General features: G+C 44.7%; 1 protein-coding gene across 5 annotated transcripts in view; it reads right to left on the bottom strand.

Annotated features, from left to right (window-relative positions):
• NUP214 (nucleoporin 214) overlaps nt 1-23,338 on the bottom strand; it is a 103,370-nt gene extending 80,032 nt beyond the window's left edge. For 2 of the 5 annotated variants that reach the window (XM_047698769.1, XM_047698770.1), the window contains exons 1-14: nt 23,180-23,338; nt 20,289-20,484; nt 19,538-19,689; nt 18,509-18,707; nt 17,763-17,833; nt 16,606-16,669; nt 16,034-16,137; nt 14,011-14,117; nt 13,021-13,087; nt 9,570-9,696; nt 8,354-8,515; nt 3,968-4,421; nt 2,296-2,468; nt 316-413 (exon numbers count right to left, since the gene is read on the bottom strand). In XM_047698769.1, coding sequence (XP_047554725.1) covers nt 316-413; nt 2,296-2,468; nt 3,968-4,421; nt 8,354-8,515; nt 9,570-9,696; nt 13,021-13,087; nt 14,011-14,117; nt 16,034-16,137; nt 16,606-16,669; nt 17,763-17,833; nt 18,509-18,707; nt 19,538-19,689; nt 20,289-20,484; nt 23,180-23,224 — 2,019 coding nt within the window. In that variant the 5' untranslated portion in view covers nt 23,225-23,338. The remainder of the gene's footprint in view (nt 1-315; nt 414-2,295; nt 2,469-3,967; nt 4,422-8,353; nt 8,516-9,569; nt 9,697-13,020; nt 13,088-14,010; nt 14,118-16,033; nt 16,138-16,605; nt 16,670-17,762; nt 17,834-18,508; nt 18,708-19,537; nt 19,690-20,288; nt 20,485-23,179) is intronic. The other 3 variants (XM_047698771.1, XM_047698766.1, XM_047698767.1) reach the window with 3 other exon arrangements.
• Nucleotides 23,339-23,477: the final 139 nt, after the last annotated feature.

Raw genomic sequence — 23,477 nt, 5'->3', positions numbered from 1 at the left:
ATGAAAGGGAAAAAAACCAGGCGCTATAGTCTTTTCAGAGAGAGAGAGAGGATACACCAAAGTCAACAGCACAGCACGACAAGCTCAGGAACCAGCAGAGAAAACAGCGCTAAGACTCTGGGGCTGAGAGAAATGGCGTTTAGGAGCAAACGTTACAAACATTCCAAGCTCCGACTTCAGTAACTCCCATCACATAGCCCGAAGTACTATTTCAAAGGCATAAGTTCTAAACCACGAAAACCCGCTTTAAAAAGAACACGCATGATGGGACCGTAGATGAATACACACGCCAAGATAAGCCGGGTTTGCACATACCTGGGGAGAGCCTGACTTGGCCAGCGGAGGGGTTATCCTGGGTGACTTTTGCACTATGGAGGGCACAGGGCCTGGGCTGCCCTGAGTAGACCGCCCTGCTGGAATAAGAGGTCAGTGAAAACAGAGCATTTCTTGCCTCCCAGCATAGGTGTCCTTCCCTCGAATCTAAAAAAGTAAGCTTCTCAGTGTCCCTGGCCTCCCTTCCATGATTTATGTTACCAAGAGTGGCATCCAGTTTGTCGGAACTGATCCAAGATAATGAAAAAACACATAATACAATTTTAGATGTGAAACTCTATTTTATAAAGCAGATAAAACTGGAAAGTCTCTGATTGAGCAGCAGGTACGTGCATTTTTGTGCAGGCCCCGGAGGCTGGCCATTCGGCCCATCCTTACTCCCCAGAGACTCCTGTTGCACATCTGGAAACTGGAGACAAAGTGTAAATAATCCCATTACCTTGTAAGAACTCACATGGTATTCAGGGCCCTCCTGGAAGCTTCTAGAAAAAGGCTTGCTTTTTTTGCACATTAGAATCACCTAGGGAGCTTTTTAAAAAACAACTATACCAGAAACTCATACCCAAACCTCACTTCCAGAGAGCCTGATTGAACTATTAGGGATAGGATCCCCCAGGGAGTCTAGAGTGCCACTGGACTTATAAGCCAATAACCCAGGACCCTCCAAACCGTAAGAATTAAATAATGGCAATGGGGTGGGGGGTGGAGATCCTGGTAGTGAGCAGTGGAAATGGAGACCATGTATGCACATCACAGTTCAAGTTTCCTCTCCTACAATGAAGACAGATATGAAAAGACTAAGGCAAGACTTCCCAAACTACTGGCCTGACCTCTCCACGAATGTCAATGCTGAGAAAGATGAGAATGGCAAAGAAATATTTGACACTGAGACTAAAGACAAAAAACTGGAATAGAACATGTGGTCCTTGACTGGAGGAAAAAAAGCCATAAAGAACATTATTGGGACAACCGTCTAAGTGTCAATATGGGCTACAGATTAGATTATGGTTACATTTCCTGAGTATGATAACATATCACGTAACCCTGTATTTAAGAGATATGTGCTTACATGTTTAGGGGTGAAGTCTCTGTGATTAACTCTCAAATATTTTAATGAAAAAAAATCTTTGCTAAGAAGACACAAAGCAAACGGTACAGAATGTTACCAAGTCGGGGCGCCTGGGTGGCTCAGTGGGTTAAAGCCTCTGCTTTCGGCTCAGGTCATGATCTGAGGGTCCTGGGATCAAGCCCCACATCGGGCTCTCTGCTCAGCAGGGAACCTGCTTCCCTTCCTCTCTCTGCCTGCCTCTCTGACTACTTATGATCTCTGTCTGTCTAATAAATAAATAAAATCTTAAAAAAAAAAAAAAGAATATTACCAAGTGTTGTCTTGGTGGAGGGCACAGTCATTGTTACACAGTTTACACAACCTTTCTGCAGGTATGAAAGGGAAAAAAGACAGGCCAGGTACGTTTGCTCATGGAGTTATACTATGCACTTGGATCCAACCTGGTTATAAGAACTATTTCCACTTATAATCGCCATTTAATAGAGACTTGCTCACAGTAGGGCTGAGTGTGAAAATCACAGTCAGCCATCAGAAGCAAGAAGCCTGAGTACTGCAGGCCTTCCCTCGTCTATGGAACTTTCCGAACTGTTCTATAACTGCCCTTCACGTAGGGCAGGCTGCACGTAAGACAGATGGCACGTAACAAGAGACTTCCTTTTGAATCATCAGGCACGCTTAGTTCCATGAGAAACGTCGGGAGAGCAAGCGTGGCAGCACCCAGGTCGCAGCAATCTTCACGCCGAGGTACGACTGTCATAGCTCACCAGCACGAGACACAGGAAGCAAGAACAAATGGTCTCGTCTGACCACGGGGGCGAGGGTTCCTAACAACTGAAACACGAAGACATAAGAACTCAGGGCTGAGCTCTGGAGCAGTTTGCTTAAGATCATACCTGACGCCGAGGGAGAGACTGAGGACTTTGACATGGAGCTGGGTGGTGCTGAGAGCGGAGTGGGGTGGCTGAGGGGTCCAGAAGCAGCCGGCTTGGAGGCAGAGGGGAACGGCAGTGTCGCGGGCGCACCCTGGGAGCTGATGGCAGGAGTGGAGGGAGCCACGGCAGTGAACCTGAAACGGCAGTGAACCTGAAACGGCAGCCCGACTGCGCGAGGAGCGCCCGCGCTGAGGCCCCTTCACGCTGGTCGTGAGCAATGCCACCGAGGGGACTTACTGCTCCTGTGCTTCTGCCTTCGTGAGACAGAAACGTTTAGCTATTTCTTACAAAAGGTGGACGCTGCCAAGGAAACATTTTATCTTATCTTCTGCACACTGAGGAGTGAACTACTCCATGAAAATAACGAGACCTAACATGAAGGAGAAATGAAGTCTATCAGGACGTGAAATATTTTTATCAAGACAAGTGAAAAAAAAAAAAAAAAGGAGGCGGGGGCTCCAATAAACTTAGGAGAGGTTGGCATTGTCCTTCTGCCGAGGAAATCACTGAGAACTCACTTCGGGGCGCTCACCTCCTCTGGGGAGTAAGAAAGGCGGAGGGGAACAGATCACGGTCTTTGGGACGTTCATGGGCACAGAAAGTTAAGTCTCACCTACAGAGCAAAAGCCCAAAAACAATGTAAATGTCCAGCGTGAACAGACTGGCCTGGGACATTTTAGTGACACTACAAAGTGGATTCCAGGCAGCCATTCGAATGAGGTGGCGGTGTGACAATGGCAGCAGCGGGGATGACAGCCAGCACTGCCTCCGGGGCAACAGGAGCCAGCAGAGGGGAGCGCGGGCAAGCTGGGATCGCTTCCCGCAGGCTTGCATGCTAGCGGGGAGAACACGAGCAGCAGATAAAGCGGTAAAGAAATGGGATCTGAGGGAGCCGGCAGGAGCCCCACGGGGAGGAAAGCGAGGACCACGTTACGGAGTCTGGACTGTCCTGGAATAGCAGTGAGAGGCCCCTGAGAACCATCGGGCAGAAGAGTCACCTGACACAGGGACAACTTCACAGACCACTGTGGTGGCTGTCACGAAGCGCCTCGGAGAGTAAAGGGGAAAAGGACCACAAGAGATTCATTCCCCTCCTAGGACGTATATTCCTTATTGCTTCATTTTTTAAAAAATAAGGAATATCAGGGCGCCTGGGTGGCTAAGCTGGTTGAGCATCTGACTCTTGCTTTCAGCTCAGATCATGATCTCGGGGTCATGGGATCAAGCCCTGCAGGGGGCTCCATGCTGGGCATGGAGCCTGTGTGGGATTCCCCCTCCCTCTGCATGGGTGCTCTCCCTCTCAAAGTAAATAAATAAATTAATTAAATAATGAGTAAAAATAAGGAGGATCTCCTACATTTTAAATCTAAAAAAGCAAAAACAAGCATATAAATATAAACCTCTTATGATTTAAAAAAATTCTAAGAGACTCTTCTGGACTCCAACCACTGATTAAACACAAACATTTTACGTTGTTTAAATTCTTACCACTTGCCATTATTACTTTGGAAGGCAGGATAAAAGAGAAAATCTATTTGTAACTTCACTCACAGTGACTCAATTTCTAGCTAATAACACGTGATATTTCTACTCATGCCACCAAAGCGGTAGACTTTCTTCAAGTGTTACTTACTTCTCACTAAGGTTGACCTTGACCGATGAGGGTGGTAAGGCGGTCTTCAGTCCTATGTTTGGAACAGACGCACTCGACATCGGCGTGCTTTCCTGGGTAGGCTTAAAACCCAAGGATCCAAAGGAGAACGAGGTTGCGGATGGCGTCATGGGAGAGGCTCCAGGGGTGGGTGCTAGGGAGGCTTGAGAAGGAGGAGGGAAAGAGAAGATGAACGCGCCCGAGCCACTGGAATATGGAGGGGGCTCCCCTGGGACAGCAGCAGATGACTTCAAGGATGAAGAGCCGAAGGAGAACACAGAAGGAGCTCCAACAGCAGAAGGCAAAGAGAAGGTGGAGGGGGGAGCAGACAGTGACGAAGGTGGACCCGGTGGACCCGGTGGACCCGGGGCTGCAGGGGCTGGCGCGTCGAGCTTCTGTGGGGCTTGAGACGAGGTTGGGGTAGTGGGAGTACTCCCTGTGGTGAACAAAATGGAGAAAAAGGAAGGGAGAAGTTAGCGCGGTAACAACGGATGTCCACATGACAGAAAACAACTGAAAAGGGCTTGTGGCAGAAGGAATGCAGAAAGAACAGTCCTAGTTCACCAGAGGGGAAAGAGGGGCGCCTGGGTGGCTCAGTCGGTTAAGTGTCTGCCTTCAGCTCAGGTCATGATCTCAGGGTCCTGGGATCAAGCCCACATCAGGGTCGCTGCTCAGCGGGGAACCTGCCTCTCCCTCTCCTCTGCCTACTGCTCTGCCTACCTGTGCTCGCTCTCTCTCTCTCTCTCTCTAAATAAATAAAATCTTAAAAGAAAAAGTGGGGGGGGAGTGGGGTGGATGTGGACTTTCCACATGGTGAAATGGACAAAACTTTGAAGGAAAAAGAAGACACGAAAGACATTAGATTAATAGGACTTCACGGGCAGAATAAAAAAATGCATGTCTCAACGTTACAGTGAAAAACCATTCTGCAACATTTCACAGAAATCAGGGAAAAACTTTAATTCAGACCTCCACTTCATAATAGTCACTAAAACCAATTCCAGATAAATTAAAGATGTCTACATATGCAGAAGCACATGTTGTGTACAACTCCACACAAACGCGGCAAAAAGTGAAGAGTCACTGAAGAGTCTAATAACTTGAAATTTAGAAGTAACCAAAAGAAAAAAAAACCACAAAAGGAAAAGATTAAGATTTGACTGAGTAAAAATGGTTACATAACTTAAAGGTAAATGAACTAAAAAAACTCTGTGGCAAATGGTAATATGTTTTATATTTTTTTAAAAAGCTCATATAAATGGAGATAAAGAAATTTCAAGACTCTGATATAAGAACTTAATTCATACAATACATTGAATCTGCCTCATCAAAGAAATGCAAATTAAAATGACATATATTTTTATTGTCCTATAAATTATCAAAATTTAAATACATATAATCCCTATGTTTGGAGGGAAAAATGAACCTGAAACCTTTTACACCAGCAGGTACCTAATTTAGCATGACCTTTCAGAAAACACTTTAGCATTATGTCTCAAAAAATCCTAAGAAATGGACTCAGTAATCCCACTTCTAAGAATAAAGTCTAGAAGAATAACCTGAAACATGAAAAAGACATTTAACACAACCCAAATTCTAAAAGATGTTCAATGGAATAGTAAGCATTCTTTTAAATCAATCACGAAGATTACATAAGAACCTAGAAACAAAATTTAAATTAAAAGCATGAACACCAAAGATGTGTACAACAGGATTACAACTATGAAGAAAGATGTTTATGAAAAAAACACTAGAAGGGAAAGGCAGGTTTAAATATTTTTGTTTTCCAAAATTTCTATATACATCTTAATTTGCCAAGTTCAGTAAGTCAATAAATAACTAAGGAAGCAGTATTTTTTATCAATACATTTAAGTTACTGGGTCTGGATTCTTCCAAACTGTCTCAGCTGACAGTTTACCTTCACGATGTCAAAAGTAATGAAAGACTTAGGGTACAAGTATGAAAACACTTCTGAAAAAGAAGACCCCAGTAAACTGCCACTTTTATGGCAGTGTAAAAATGCCAGCAAATTTATTGTTTTGTTTTTTTAAAGCTTTTATTTGTTTGACAGACAGAGATCACAAGTAGGCAGAGAGGCAGGTAGAGAGAGAGAGAGGAGGAAGCAGGCTCCCCGCTGAGCAGAGAGCCCGATGCGGGGCTCGATCCCAGGACCCTGGGACCATGACCTGAGCCGAAGGCAGAGGCTTAAACCCACTGAGCCACCCAGGCGCCCCCAAATTTATTGTTAATACTTCCTTCACACAATATGGAACCAGTGACAGCTAACTTCTTTAAAGACACAAACATATAGATGTTCATCAGTTCCACACACATTCAAAAGACCAATGTGAAAAGTGTATGCCAGACCCGAAAGAAATTAGGGGCACGTTCCTAACTGAAAATAGAATTGAACATATGAAAACCCCCTGCTCATTCAGCCCAGCATCCGTGGAGCTGTAGCGTGGAAATGGGCAGAACCATTAACGTTTCCCTGGACCGCTTTAGCTACAGCTGGCTGCCTACTTTCTCCCCTCCAAGGCTCTCTTCCGCTCATCTGAACATGGCTGCCTCCTTTGGACCACGTGTGAGCGAAGACGGGGCTTTCTCTAGGAGTGGCGAAAAATAAAACTAGCCTCTCCTTGTGTTCGGGGGTTTGATGGCTAGTTGCAAAGTCCCTCACACTGAACTGTGCTCAGAAGCAAACATCATCCCGCAGGCTCCCAACCCCACAGGGTGTACTGCTTATGAACAGACAGACAGACCGTGCAAATGAGTATAGCTGATGGTACTCAGGAGCGCTTAAAGTAAAAAAACAACTCGGAGGCCGCGCTGTAGATGAGGAGACACACCAGCACAAGGCTATTATAGAGTCTGCCTGAACCCTGTTTACTTTTTGGGCTCACACTGCCAAACGCAGGAGCCCAAGTGTCTCAGCAGCTCTGTTTATGAACAATGCACTCTGCACTGGGAAGCAGCAAGAAAATATCTGTCAGCCTTACCCAAGCCAGCTGGTCAACATGCTTTTACTTAGACAGAGAACTGGTCCCACCACACATTTTTTTTTTTTAGCCAGAGACAGTTTAGTCATTGAATTCAAAAAGAGAAATGGTAAAATTTTAAAATATGGAACAATCCTCTTTTTAAAAAGTTTTCTATCCAGTTCTCGTAGGTGACACACTAGCGCTGAAAAATGCGGAAGTACAGATTAGCGTCTGCATGGGCACATTTACGTGTATAAAGACTCTGTACCAAAAATGTTGACTACGGCTGCTGATGATGGCTGATGGGCTCCAAAATGATTTTGTATTTTTTTTTTTTTTTTTAGATTTTTTTAATTTATTTGTCAGAGAGAGAGGGAGAGAGAGCAAGCACAGGCAGACAGAATGGCAGGCAGAGGCAGAGGGAGAAGCAGGCTCCCCACCAAGCAAGGAGCCTGATGTGGGACTCGATCCCAGGACGCTGGGATCATGACCTGAGCCAAAGGCAGCTGCTTAACCAACTGAGCCACCCAGGCGTCCCTGATTTTGTATTTTCTAATTTTCCTCCAAGAAACGTATACCACTTAAGCAATATTTTCAAAGAGGAGGAAAAGAAACCTGAAGAAAATTAAATATAAACAAAAACAAAATCTCCATGTTCCCACCAACCAGATAAAATCACTATTTGGATTTTAATATCCACCTTTCTAATATTTTCCCTATGTACATATTTTTTTCTCATGCAAAAACAATCAAAAAGTATACAGTGCAGGGGCGCCTGGGTGGCTCAGTGGGTTAAGCAGCTGCCTTCGGCTCAGGTCATGATCCCAGCGTCCTGGGATCGAGTCCCACATCGGGCTCCTTGTTCTGTGGGGAGCCTGCTTCTCCCTCTGCCTCTGCCTGCCTCTCTGTCTGCCTGTGCTCTCTCTCTTTCTGACAAGTAAATAAATAAAATCTTAAAAAAAAAAAAAAAAAAGCATACAGTGCATTTTCATGATACATTCCACAAGCGCTTTCTTTGTCAACGAATGTAATATTCGTAAGTTACACGGCGTTCAGCACATGTGTGTACAATCCCTTAGGACTACAAGTGTCTGTAGGATTCAGACCAGAGAACACAGGGTGCTATAACAGGACACTGTTGCTCGACGACCTGATGGGATCCATCTGGCTGGACTTCCTTCCCCCTAAAGTAAAGGTTGGAGAATAAAGCTTGTGGGGATGCAAGAATGTGCGTGTGCTCAAGGAAAAGTCAGTCCCAGCCTCATTAAGACACACTGGCCTGATGAAGAGGACCACTGTATGTCCCCACACAGTGTTCATCCTTGGCAACGGTCCGGAACAAGCCCCTGGTATTCCCTCTATGCCAGAGCAGGAAGAGACATGTACCTGATGACTTGGGTTGTCGCTCTCCTTCTAATGAGAGCCTTTCCGGCGTCTTCATGAGGGACCGAACCCCGGGATTTTGATTGATCATATAAAATGGACAAAGCACACCATCTGTTGAAAGTAACATAAGAACTGGAGCCGGTGGGAGAGTCTTCTCATCATCTGTTAAAAAGAGAAAGTGCAAGTGAAAAAAGAGCCAGGCCATGAAGTGAAGGCAGGAAGGGAAAGACCGCGCCAAGTGAGAAAGCATGTAGCAGACTCGCCCCCAATGGTAGTTCAAGTCCGTTTGTTCTGATTCTCACCCGAGTAGCCTCACAAGCACCGGCTCTTGAAAAAGAGCTCCTGCCGTTATGGACTGCCACAGTCTTGCCGGACCCCGCAGAAAAGCTCCAGCAAACTAAGGCAACCGTGACTGTCCCTAAGCTCCTGCAAGTCTAACAAGTGTCCCACTGTTCAAGATGTTCCCCTGACGGAGACAGGCTTGTCTAGTAGGGGCCTGGCCTAGCAGAAAAGCGACAGACTACTCACTTTGCAAAACACACAGAAGGACACAGAGAAGTGAGTCAAACTACCTTATATTCATTCACAACTGAATCCTAACATGTGTTTTGTCAATTAAGACTGAAGAGAATCAGTGTAAGTGAACTAAGGAGACCCAATAACCTGACCAGAGAAAGGACAGGAAGGAACTCAGTGGTGCTCACGAGGACACCGCTCTACACTGAAGCACGGAAGAGCAGAGACTCCATGTTCCGCGGCACATGTGTAGCTCTGCCATGCTCCAGCAGGGAGAAGACACACTCAGAAGACACACTTAGGCCCGCTTTGGAAGCCAAGCGCTTGAGGTCCCCATTCTCTGACCCCTGTCTTCACACTGAACACTGCTATGCAGGACTGGACGAGGGCGCTGCTGTTCCCATGCAAGGCCACCAGGGATGAGACCCTGTTCTAGATCTCACCCGTATGCGAAAGCACATACAGATATGTGCGCGTGCACACACACACGCAGACTGGCTTTTGTCTTATCGATAAATGTCAAGTTAATCTCATGTTGTCACGGCGTACTCTGTATCATTCTTCAAGTGGAAACGAGCTACAGAAGTTAAAAGCACCCCGCAGAGTAGATTCTACCATGAACATGAAGAACGGGACTTAAATATCAACCATACTCAGAAAGAAGACCACTTCTGTACGAGCTGCATCGGGCCATACTTACTGATGGTGATTTCCACTTGGTTAGTATAGTCGATGGCAACTCCCACAGGCAGCGAGTCATCACTCTTGTCTGTCACAGGCAGTTCAGCTCGACTAGAATCCTCCAGGAGCCAAGATTCCCAATTAATCTGGAAAAAAGTAGTAGAGGATGAAAACGTTATGTTGGTTAGAGCTCTGCATTGGTTCTCCCATTATACAAAGAGAAGAAAAGAAAAGACAAGTCACTGGGTTTAGATTAATGTGTTGACTCAACTCTGAAATCTGGGAACGTGGTCTAAAAGCCCCAAGCATCCTAGCACGTGAGGTGTTCATTTTCCAAATTAACCTACGTGCTCCTCATAGAACAAGTCCGTGCCTCGTGAATAAATCACCACTATCATGAACACTTTCCGAGGTACCATCCACCCCAACTAGGTGGGCTCCTAAAAATGGTGGATGAATCGAATACTTGCACCAACCAGTTATTAGCTGCTCCTAGAAATGTGGGCCTGGTACCAGGAACTCCGGTTGACCGCTACCACAGTCTTGAGCAGCGTGGCTTATAAAGCCGGCCAGGTGCCCTATGCTCACTTGTCCATGGAGAGAGTTACTCTTAGTTCTCGTCTTCCCAGATCTTGGCATCAGTTCCTTGCACAGGCCCCTCTTCCTGCCTCTGGGGTCCTTGAGAAACCACTAACTCTTTCCCATAAACTCCCCTTCTGCTTATGTCTATGCTTGAATGGGCTGTATTCCTGCAAATAAATGATTTTTGATTTTTAAAAATCACTCTATTTACCTAATTTTCAGTGCGGACCAAAATTGGCCAGCATGAATCAAAAGGGAATCATGCTCCATGAATAACAGAAAAGGAAAAAGCTGTTTAGGAAAGGGAACATAGGGATGCCTGGGTGGCTCAGTTGGTTAAGCAGCTGCCTTCGGCTCAGGTCATGATCCCAGCGTCCTGGGATGGAGTCCCATATCGGGTTCCTTGCTCGGCAGGGAGCCTGCTTCTCCCTCTGTCTCTGCCTGCCTCTCTGCCTACTTGTGATCTCTCCCTCTCTCTGTCTCTCTCTCTGACAAATAAATGAATAAACTCTTAAAAAAAAAAAAAAAAGGAAAGGGAACATAATCATACCCATGACTTGGCTATACTGTGAGTAATAGTTGCATTCATAAAACTGTAAACAAAATTGACTTCAACTTTGAAAAACCATCCACAGACAAAATAAAAAAGACTTTATAATCACTACAGAACAGAACGAAAACAGTACCAGTTTCGATTTTGCAAAAGACAAGCCGCAGACGGCAACAGCTGGCAGGTGGGGATAAGTATGCTAAAGGCAAGGGGGAGAAAGTATTCCTCTCACAAAGCAGGTCAAGAGATACTGTGTATGGTGACACCATAAGAAATGAAAATAAAAAACATTACTTATAGATACAAAGGAAACCAACAGAAGGAACTACAAAAGTGCTAGAACCCCTCTGAGAGGAAAGATGAGGATTTAAGGGCCATATGTGAGCTATATTCTCACCTGCCACAACAGGTAATAAGGTCTAAAATCAATAATCACTAACTAGGGACGAAGCAGGCTATTTTTTTTTAGAGGTGCAGAGAGGAAGAGGGAATCTTAAGCAGACTCCAGGCCCAGCTCAGAGCTTTACATGGGGCGTGATCTCACAACCCTAAGATCATGACGTGAGCCAAAATTAAGAGTCGGGCGCCTGGCCGGCTCAGTGGGTTAAAGCCTCTGCCATCGGCACAGGTCGTAATGCCAGGTTCCTGGGATCGAGCCCCACATCGGGCTCTCTGCTCAGTGGGGAGCCTGCTTCCCTTCCTCTCTGCCTGCCTCTCTGCCTACTTATGATCTCTGTCAGATAAATAAATAAAATCTTAAAAAAAAAAATTAAGACTCAGATGCTTAACCAACTGAGAGGTAAGGACGTAATCTTGAAAAGTAAAAATTTATGGGGCACCTGGGTGGCTCACTCGGTTAAGCATCTGCCTTTGGCTCAGGTCATGATCCCAGAATCCTGGGATAGAGCCCCGCATGGGGTTCCCTGCTCAGTGGGGAGCCTGTTTCTCCCTTTCCTTCTGCCCTTCCCCCCACTCACACCCTACTCATGCTTCCTCCCTCTCTCTCTCATGTTCTCTCTCTCAAATAAATAAAATCTTAAAAAAAAAAAAAAAGTAAAAATTTACAAGTTAAAAAAGGTCCCCTCTGAATAGGTTTGGATAAGGATGGGATAGGGCAGGGGTAATCTTTTCATTTATAAGCGCTTTCTATTATTGGATTTTTTTAGCCACATACATAAATCATCCTGATAAGAAACAAATATACAAGTATATTTTAAATGTGTCAGAACATAAAATAGTTGTGTTCTTAGAAAACCATTACTAAAGACAATCTAAAACTTCACATCAGACCGATGAACTCTAGCCTGTGACCCCAAAGTGGACCATCTTAGCCACTAAAAGAGCCACGTACTTACAGCGAACTGCCTAGCCACCCAGAGAATGAGAGATAAATCCCGAATGGTTGGAGAGGCATAAGTCTCTCTGTGGGGGGTGCACACAATGTCTTTAAACTCAAGGTAGAGTTTTTAGAAGTTTCCTGGGACACCTGGGTGGGGCAGTCAGTTACACACCTGACTCTCAGTTTCGGCTCAGGTCATGATCTTGGGATTGGGACGGAACCCTGCATTGGGCTCTGCACTCAGTGCTGAGTCTGCCTGAGTTTCTTCCTCTGTCCCTCCCCCCTGCACTAATGCACATGCTCTCTAAGATAAATAAATAAATCTTAAAGAAAAAAAAAAAAAAGGAAGAAAAACTTCCCTTTTACCACATCCTTCTGTGTTCAGTCTGCATAACCTACGGGTTTAGGAGGGCCTACCGCAATCTCCTCAGCCCGACTCCAGTCTGCAAGGAGGACAGAGTGCAAGAAAGGAGGCGGCGCTTACACACACAAGTGCTTTTAGCTCTCTGGTGGTTTTTCAAAGTGAACTACAAAGTATTGCTGCTGAGTCACAGTTTGGTACGATCTGCATGTTTCTCTCCATTAATCAAGGATGGGTTAGAGGTGACTGACCAGAGGGGCAGGTTCAAGCAACAGGAAGAAAATAAAGATGGTAAAACAGAACAAGGCAAAAAACCCCTCCTATACACCCAGATGTGCTCCTGGGAGAAGGTGATTATGTCGTATGTTTTTCCACAGATTGTGAGTGGATCTGGAAAGGACAGAAGAGTTTTTATGACAGGGCAGGAGCTGCTGGGTCTGAAGCCCACATCTGTCCAACGCGATATCCAAGCCGCCTGGCCCAGGCATTCTGTCACACTGGCCAAGTGTCAGCTTTGTTCTCACACAGAAACTCATCCAAATGGAGCAGGCTTCATCTAAACCTTCTCCATGAGTTAACTCCCTAAGAATCTTTCTCAGAAAAGTACCCCAGAAAAGCGACCAAAGAGTGAAATTTACCTGATCTGCCTGTCGAGCAAGGATACTGACTTCTGTTGAAGCCGCAGATGCAGCCAGCACTAAATCCCTTCAAGGAAGAAAAATAGAAGACCGTTAAATTGAAGGTCAGAGACATGACAAGAGCAAGTCAGAATTTCCAATAATCTACTACCCTGTTAACAGAATAATCTGGTGAATTTTCAGAAAAAAAGCTTTGCTTCTAGCTATCTATCTATCAAGGGAAAGCTTTCGCTTTCAGAGGAAAACTTTTTTTTTTTTATTAACATGTAATGTGTTATTTGCTCCAGGGGTACAGGTCTGTGAATCATCAGGCTTACACATTTCACAGCACTCCCCATAGCACATTCCCTCCCCAATGTCCATCACCCAACCACCCTCTCCACACCCCCCCACTCCCCAGCAACCCTCAGTTTGTTTCATGAGATTAAGTTTCTTATGGTTTGTCTCCCTCCCGATCCCATCTTGCTTCATTTTTTCCCTCCCTATCCCCTATGACCCTTTGCCCTGCCTCTGCCAGAGAAAAAACTTTAATATGTTCCTTAAATATCAATATTGTCCTAAGTCTTCACTGGGGTTATTGACAAAAGAGGGTTTTTAAGATTATTAAGTATTTGATCTAGGTAATTTAAGATTGGGAAAACAGAATTAGTCAGAGAGGAGTTATCCAGCGTCAGAGGAAAATATGTTCAAGGGCATCTCAATTCTCCGTCCTCCTTTCCTACAGAAAAGAATTTTAGGGGTGCCTGAGTGGCTCAGTCAATTGGGTGTGTGCCTCTGGCTCAGGTCATGATCCTGGGGTCCTGGGATCGAGTCCCACAGCCTGCTTCTCCCGCTCCCTCTGCTCCCCTACTCCTGCTCTCTTGCTCCTTCTGTCTCAAATAAATAAACAAAATCTTAAAGAAGAAAAGAAACAAATTGTGAAGTTGGAACATAGCACTGTGGGTGAGACCCGACAGAGAGGGGAGGCGGCCCTGCTGGCTCCCAGCTCACCACTCTTCGATGTGGCTGAGGTAGTAATGGTGCTGCCGCTCCGTGCAGCTGCCATAGCAGGGCTCCATGAAGTTCACAAAGATCTCTGGGTGCTTTTCTTCTTTTTTCTACAATGAACAGAAGGAGAACACAAAAAAATCCCACGCAATTTTTCTTTAATGCTACACAGATAAGGATCTCGAAAAAGAAAACCACTTATGTTTTATGAGAAAATTCCCTCAAAAACCTACGTCTGAACACACAACACACTAGAAAGGCAGAGGTGAGTAGCTGGGCAACTTGAATGCTGGCCACTGACCGAACTGGACTCCAACTGCTTTGTCCCTTTCTGGCCGTGGGACTGGCACGGACAGATTGCTCAGCCTGTCTGATACAGTTTTCTCACATCTGTGGTGGGCCTGCTGAACTACTCCACAGGCTGTCTTAAGTGTGGAACAAAATGATACACGTAAAGCCTCTAGCCCAAGACACGGAACCTAAGAAAGAGTCCAGAAATGCCAGAGCTAATATTATCCCTGGGAATAGGAAATTTTTATGATCTCTTGAAATAAGGACCGCAATAAACAGTATTTTGAAAGTTCAACGTTATCAGGAACCCAAGACTTAAAAAAAACAAGGCCCTTTTCTACATGTCACTGGCAAAGATTAAAAATGGTACCACTGCATCTGGACACATGTGGGGCAACTGCTGGTGGGAGATGTATAAACAGCCACAACTTTTGGAAAAGACGCTTTGGCAAAGCTCAGCATCTACCACTCAACCAAACTCATTCCTAGGTATTTATCCTAAAAAATAAGCATAGCTGCATAAAATGCACATAAAAGAACACATCGTGGTATTCCTTAGAACAGGAGAACACTGAAAACAATGTGAGCATCCAACAGTGAAGGAACCAAGCCAAGGATCTGTCCAAAAAGCCAGATACAGATTGTATTCACCGACTCAGAAAGATGCTTACAATTTCCCACTAAGTAAAACAAGGTTGCAAGATAGAGTAACTCATGCAACTCCCACTTTTGTTACATTTACACATTTGTTTATGTATTTGTAAATGTTTTTTTTGGACCTTGAGAGCCAGTAGTGATTTGAAAATACAAGCTCTACCTCATTTGTTTTTTTTTTAAATGCCCCTGCAATTTAGTAACATTTCGTAGATCTTGTTACTAATGTTCTTCCCAGTTTCCAAAATGACTCATTCATTTCAAAATGACTTAGGTCATTCTGCTGCTCCAACAGCTCCTTGAGCACCCAATGCACACCTCACCTCTGTCATCCGTCCCTTGTCATCATCTGCCTGTACCCTTCACCGTTCCCTCCATCGCCCTTCTCATTCCTTGATCTATACTTATTTGCTGACTAGCACACTCATCAAAATGTCAGACCCACAAAAGCAAGGACTCTGCCGCAGTCACCACTGTATAAAGCAGTGCCTGGCACGCTGCAGGCATCTGATAAACATCAGATAAACATAAATGAGAGAATTTTAAAAATCAAGGTGTTGGAGCACCTGGCTGGCTCAGTCAATTGAGTGTCTGCCTTCGGCTCAGGTCATAATCCCAGGGTCCTGGGACTAAGCCCCACATTGGGCTCCCTGTTCAGCAGGGAGTCTGTTTCTCCCTTGCCTTTTGCCCCTCCCCCTCACTCGTGTTCTCTTTCACTCACTCTACTCTCACTCCCAGATAAAAAAATTTTTTAAAAATCTTAAAAAAAAAAAAAAAAAAACAAGGTGTTTTCTTGCTTTCCTAAAATCTATCAGGTTAACATCTACCAGGACTCCCAGCTTCCAGCATAACCAAAAGTTAACTTTTAGGATTATTTTCACCTTATGACTAAACAGGAGAACATGCTGTAAGCAGACACCATAATTTTGGCCCCCAGGCCAATGGTACAGCATTTAAGTTTTACACTTGAAGTTGTACTAACCCTACCAGCAAAAAAGGGAAACTGAACCCAAAGCCTTGAACTTTATTAGAGGACCTCTATGATTCTCATAGGACAAAAATGTCCCTTTCATACACATACCGGGAGGAGAGCCATCACCACATCTGGAGAAGTTTCCAAGGTCCCATCCGCAGCAGCATATACGATTGTGAAGACGTAAGTGCCAATCCACAACACATCCAGAACTGAAACACACAAACTCTGATAAAGTATCTTATGTTTGGAATAACTCCTTTATGCTAAAAAATAAACAGCCCATGGATAAAAAAAAAAAAAAAACCAGAGTGCTGTAGTTTTAACAAAGGTCCAGATTTCACTGACTAAACACAATTCACAAATAGAAAGAATTCAAGAAGCCCAAGTTCCTCCCAAAGTGGTATTTTTTTCTGGCGGATTTCAATGAGGGCAAATTTTGAACAAATCCTAATAAAAAAATCAGGATCCATTTACTGTTATTTACCACAAGACAGAGGTGTCTAACAGAGGATGACTGTTATGCTGAATTAATTAGCTAACTGTAATAATGGAAGTGTTCACGCAGCAGGTGCTAACAGTTTCCTGAATGGGCACGTAGCCGCAACACACGATGTGAAATTTCTGCAATACTATCACCGCGTTAGAGGTCGACTCAGTAAGAAAAGCAGATGGGTTACCTCTGACAGGATGATCTGACTCATAAAACGGTGGGCAAGGGATGACTTTTTTTTCCTGCAAAGTCTGAAAGAGATTGGGGGGGTGGGGAGTGTCAAATAAATAAACCTGAACCAATGAAACTCTGCCAAACCCAGCATGTTCCCTCCAGAAACCACTGTGTTTCATCCTCCCAGCCAGGAGAGACTGAACACAGGGAAGAGTGAATGACTACATCCAAGATCCCGCCCTCCTGAAATCTCCCACAAATGCGTGCAGGCGTAGAGAGAGAGGATGCTCAAGCCAGTACTGTGTATCTTAGCAAAGCCACCCACACTGACACAGCCAGCCACCAGCACTGGAACAGAGAAGTAAGTTATGGTACATTCACACAGTGGACTACTATGCAATCACTCAACAGAATGAAGCGGTTCCATATATAATATACTGGAAAAAAGACCCTGATCAAGTATGATGTTTAAGACAAAAAAGGACAAGAGAAAACCAATAAAATTAAGCCAATTATCTCCTGACAGGCTAATGCCCTAGAAGAATATGTACCAAATTTCATATAACCACTTTTTGCAATAACGAGAAATAAAACCTTAATGTCAAACCCACACCACTACATTCCCTGCTCTACACCCACAGAGAACGGTCTCTAGAGGAAGAATGCACAGCAGCACAGGCCTTGGTACTGCCTGTGGACACTCCTTTCCATCCAGGCTTGAATGAACACACATGGATTCTTTGCCAATTTATACTGAAGAATATCTGTGACTATTATCTCAAGAAGACCACCGGGAGAGGATGACAGAGTGACAGGAGCATCCACTGTCTTGGGGGCCTGTAGTTGGAGAAACTGACCTTTCAGATGCACTCAGCTAGCAGACAAACAGTACGGCAGATGTTGTAACACATCCATACACAGACTATTTGCATAAGCATCCAGAAAAGTCTGGAGGCTGTCACTAAATAAAACACAGAGCGTGTCCCTGGAAGGACTATGGGACAGAAAAGAAGAGTTCCACCCTTTCCTGCATTTACTTGTTTACTGATGAATTTGTTGCAGTGAGCATAAATTATATCTAAACAGAAAAGAACACCAGTGAACCCCCAAACCATCCCAAAAAACAGTGGGTAACTTAAGAAAAGGCCTGAAGTCCAAGGCAAGACTTACGGGAAGGTACTGGACCACAGTTCCATTCTGCTTCCCCACTGCCAGCTGCTTTCCTTTGGGGCTCCAGCACACTGAGCAAAGAAGAAAATGCTGCCAGTTAAGAACTGAAGAGAATGGAGCAAACCAGTGAGGTCTGTACTGAAACAGCCATAAAATCACCACTTCATGATCCTCTGTCAGTCCATGGAAGGCTGTAGGATCATCCTTACTTGGCAAAATTAAAAAAAAAAAAAAAAAAAAAAAAAAGATCATTTTGACAATACAAACCAATTACAACTCATCACTAGGCCATTAAATCAACTTCTAAAAATGTTTTTTCAATGAAGTGTCGTCCAGAAAGCTGGAAAGTACAGAAAACTCTATAATCTTTAAAGAAGGAGAATAAAGATTTTCAAGTATCAAGAAATCATTCTCTTACACATACTTGATATTTGTAGTGCTTTCCTCATGCTTTTCAGTGTACTCTCCACCGCCCTTGTGGATCCAGAAACAATCACTCTCAAAAACACATCTCTAAACCAGCTGTACCAAAAGATCTCTTTCCCCAAAAAACCCACACACATTCAAGTTAAATCATGTCTGCTGCAGGGCTTCAAACATTCACTATGGAAATAAACAATGCTCTCCCCTTCTACCAGACAACTACATATAAAACGAAAAACCCCATTTGCGTTTATTTCTAGGAATTAATTTTTAAGTAGATTACCATTACTGTATGTTATGGAGTGAAAGCCTTTATTACCCACCAGATGTTACTGCCACTGTGGAAGGGAGAGTCGCACACACTTTCACTGTTTCTGTGATTTGCAGGACAGCAATGCTGCCATCGGCCAGACAAACTGCCATCATGGAGGGAACAGTAGGGTTCCACTTCATATCGATCACCATGCCTCCTGCATCTTTCAAAAGCTTGTGATATGCAAATGGGCGTTTTTGCTGTTTGGCCTTTTAAAAAAATGTCCAGAAGCAAAAATAAATTGATAAATTAATAAACACATAGACATTTAATAGAGGAAAATCATCGAACGTGCAAGTTTTCTCAAATTACAGTTCACTTTTCTCCATGACCAAAAATAAATGAGCTCTACACAACAGTCTATTTGCTATAGATGATTTCAACACAACTCTGAAAAATGGCAATCAATTATTTGAGCACACTGGAGGGACTCCCAGCAGGGGAATATACAAATGCAAATTAATCAGTAAAGAGCAAATATAACATTAAAATCTTGGCTCTGCTTCTTAATAGTGTTGGGTCCTTGGATGTTTAAATTCTTTGGGCCTGTTTCTCCATCTATAAAATGAAGATAATAGCACGTTTGTAAGGCCATGATACGTATGAGTGAGGACAAGGCATATAAAGTGCAGGGCCTGGCAGACAGTCAGTATAAAGACTCAAATTAGTGACAGTTTTCATTATGAAACTGCTTAGAATGGAAGAACACTACCAGAAGTGGTCAGAGACCCAGGATGTAGGATTTCTGACATTACTGTTAATTCTACAACCTTGGGCTAGCCACCTAAGGATCCCTGGGCTCTGGCTGTCTCATTTGTAAATGAGACAAAACACCCTGGGGCAGATGTTATGAAGGAATTTCTTAAAGTCCCTTCTATCTCAAAGATCTATGATCCTACAGTTAAGGATTTTCTTTTAAACCCATACTTTAATCTAGAAAATGATTCCAACAGTCAACCCAGGAAATTCTAGGTTATGATTCAATACCAGAAGATCTTTTTAGGTCTCATGTTGACATTAGAGTTTGCTAGTACCTTACCTCATTTGAAAATGTGCGAACATCAAAAAAAGCGATAATGGAACCATATTCACTGGACATCATGCACACGGAGAGTGTGAGGTTATCACAGCTCAGGGCCAGGTGGTGTATCGGGAATTTCATAGGAACCAGCAAGCTTTGAACTTTATCAACTAAGAAAACATAAAAAAAGACAAAGCAGAAGCATAAGCCACAAACCCTTTACCCAGGTCTGTGTGAAACAATTTTCACATCTACGTAAACATACGAGCACACTTTGATACCTGCTCATGCAGCTAAATCTTAGCTTTCTTACAGATGGACAGTGATGCATTAAATTTCCCAGACTCTTCCCCGTATGACCTATGCAAACTGGGGCTGCTGCCCTAGTTAATAATAACGTCCTGTACCCATATTTTTACAACAACGTTTCCTCTGTGTGTGGATGGTACTACTGCGCAATCTAGAACGCCAGGCAACAAAACCCTTCTCCTAGGCATCCCGAACCCAGGTCAACCGAGCACAAATAAAAGCATGGTAGAACAGTCAATTCTTCTTCCCTCTGAGTTCAGAGGAACAACACATCAAAGGACCAAAGAGAACAACCAGAAAGGCTTCCAGCCTCCTACCTGGAACTTATTCTTCTGGGGGATCAACGGGAAGAGTAACATCAGTTTTAATTTATATACTAAAATGATTTCTGCGAAAGGACACCACATTAGCACTTCACTACACCGCTCTCTCTACCGTGCAACAAAATTAAGTAACGTACTTATCTTATTGGGATCGTCACCAGGTTTATTTTGAATCAGAAGATTTTTCGTAGGAAAAATCTGCAACCCACTGGCTCCACCAGCAAAGACCAGGCCGTATTTGTTGGACACGGCAAGCAGACTCGAGCGTTCCTTGGGCAACTCCTCAGGCGAGTCAAAGATTCTCACCTTCTTCAGTGCTCTAAACTGAAAATCCTGTTGAGGCAAGAAACCAAGATCAATTCAGGGAAAAGAGGAAATTAAATCATGTCTGTCATTATATTCCAAAAGACCTAATTCCGGTATAACAAAATGAATATTACCCTGAGACCAAGGGATGTGTGGCTCAGTGGTTTTTAAGCTTCCTGTGCCTACTGTGGTACCTGGCATAGGGCTTATTAATGTCGACTGAATGAAATAAAGTTTTAAAACTTCTTTTGTGAAGTCTTCCTTAACTAATCCAGCTCACACTGATCTTTCCTTTTCTGAACTCCTACTTTATTGTCCTAACCACCACATGTGCTGCATATTCTAATTCATAATCTTGTCCTATTTCATGGTATTTCACCCTATTTTCCGGGTCACGTGACGCAGAGTGGTGCTTAATAACTGTGGTTAACGGGGTGCCTAGGTGGCTCAGTTGTTAAGTGTCTGCCTTTAACTTGGGTGGTGGTCCCAGGGTCCTAGGATCAAGCCCCATATCGGGCTCCCTGCTTGGCGAGGCTGCTTCTCTCTCCCTCTGCCTGCTGCTCCCCTTGCTGGGATCTGTCCAATAAATAAATACAATCTTTAAAAAAACAAACAAACTGTTGTTAAATATTGAAAACATCACCCAAATACACTGTTAGACTGGACTTCCAGTGCAGTACTCAACAAATATATGTATATATCCATGGAAATAATGATCCCAGGATGATAACCAAATCCCAAGAACTGGCTTAGGTCCATTAAATACTAAACAAAATTCCATCACAGAAAAGGGCAGGTATAGTCAATCTCTTAATATTCCAGACCTGTAAACATACCTAGATGGTATGAGGACATCTAGACACAAGTCCAAAGCCCTAGGCTCTAAGTCCAGGCATGGCTTGACACGTCTACCTCTGTAGCCTCACAACACTCTGCTTTCCTCCCACGAGTGCACCACTACCTCTGCAACACCCAGGGCCACCTCAGTCCCAGACCTGTTTCTTTCAACATTCATGCTCCTTAGCACTTCAGGGCCGGGGAGCCTTCCCCAACCTCCTGTCAATGCCTGACTCACCCAGTCTTCCACAAATATATCTGTATGCTTTCAAAGACAATTTTCAGTGTGTACCACCTCTTAGTAAGAATTCCCTAAGTTTGGAGTGCCTGGGTGGCTCAGTAGGTTAAGCCTCTGCCTTCAGCTCGGGGCTGAAGGATCTCAGGGTCCTGGGATCGAGCCCCACATCAGACTCTCTGCTCAGTAGGGACCCTGCTTCCCCCTCTCTCTGCCTGCCTCTCTGCCTACTTGTGATCTCTCTCTGTCAAATAAATAAATAAAATCTTAAAAAAAAAAAAAAAGAATTCCCCAAGTTTACCAATCACTGTATTAAATTGTACCATAAATGGCTGATTCTATTCTTCAATTCCAAATCTATCTTAAGTCAAGGTTTTGGTAAAAAAGAAGGTGAATTCCCTTTTGCTTACATTCCAAAAGGGTAAAAGCCAAAGACAGCCTTTCTCAACTTTCATTTTTGTACACTTGTGGTGTTCCACAAAAGATCCCTAACACACCCCACGTACTAATTTCCTTAGATTTGGTGTTTTACACGTAAGTGCTAAAAGATGAACTGAAATACTCCTTTTTTTTTTTTTTTTAAATACTCTTCTTAATTCCAAATGAGTAATGCGACCAGAAACTCACAGCTTTCCAGATGAGACCATACAGGAGTAGAATGAAATTTTCAGTATTTTTGTACTTCTCATCCTGATAATCCTAAATACCCTATTTGGATCGTGGACACAAGGGTGTGAAGAGACACTGGGATGAACAGGCACAGGAAAGCATTCTTCCTGTTATAATCAGTAACTCAAAGGGAGACTGTCATCGTCCAAGTCTGTGGTTCTGAAACCTTTCTCCTTCTGCCCCAGCGTAGCTGAGAAACGGACACGCTCTCATTGGTTGGCTCACCACTCCCACCCCGCTCGCGACCATTCTCAACAAAGAAGAATCACTACTCTAAATATGGGGTGGACTACTACTCCTTAAAGGCACCTCAGTGACGGGTTCAATCGCCTAAAAGCTTCCGGAAACTCACTCGTAACCGTCACCTGGATCACCTGCCCGTCTCTTCAGTTTCCCGACTGTACCCTGATTCCCAGTACCAAAGCAGTCCTTCTATTCCGTTCTACTACAGGTTTTGCAGAACGGGTGATGAACCCTGGCTCTGCGTCAGGCACGCCTGGACCGATTTACAGAGGTAGTGCAGTGAGTGTCCAAGAGAGGGTCTTTAAAAAACCACCTAGATTTCAGCCCCTTTATCGAACGTGACTTTGGGTAAGCTGCTTTCCCAGCCTCGCCGTGCTCCCCTTTATGAACAACTACTCATACGGCCGCTGTGATGAGTACCACAATGTCTGGCACACACCGAACGCTCAATAAACAGTCATTATTACCACGACTCCGACTGCCACATGAAAGTAACTAGGGTAACTCAAGCGGCGCGCACAAGACCAGGAAGGGACGGAGAAACTGCATTCGGCGGGGCTATCGCGCCGGCCGCACGGCAGAGTACAGCAGGTCGCGCCGGCGAGAACTCTGAACGCGGCAAACTGTTCAAGCAGGAGGCGGGAAGCGGGTAGCCGGCCCCCGCGCTGCGCCGTTCAGCGGGGTTCCAAGGCAACGCCGGGCCTAAGGAAGGGAGGGAGGCCCCGGCCAGTCTCTGACCTTCATCTCCCGCTCGGGGATCATGGCATCCATCTCGTCTCCCATCGCGTTACCCTCAGTTGGTCGAAGCAGCCGCCGCCGCCGCCCGCGCGCGGCCTTGCCCACACGGCCCAGGCTGCTCTGAGGCCAACTTCCTTTCCTCACCGAGGGCGGCGCGCAGCAGGCCCCACATTTCCGGCGCGCTTTGGTGACGTCGCGCGCCCCGGGCCGCCTTGCGGACCGAGGAGGCTGAGCGACCCACTGAAGTCGCGCGCTCTCCAGGCCACTGCTTCCCATTGGCCAGGGGGCTGGGGGAGGC

The sequence above is a fragment of the Lutra lutra genome, chromosome 13, assembly GCF_902655055.1.
Source record: "Lutra lutra chromosome 13, mLutLut1.2, whole genome shotgun sequence".
Taxonomy (NCBI): Eukaryota; Metazoa; Chordata; class Mammalia; order Carnivora; family Mustelidae; genus Lutra; species Lutra lutra.
This window is presented reverse-complemented; position numbering and strand designations above follow the sequence as displayed.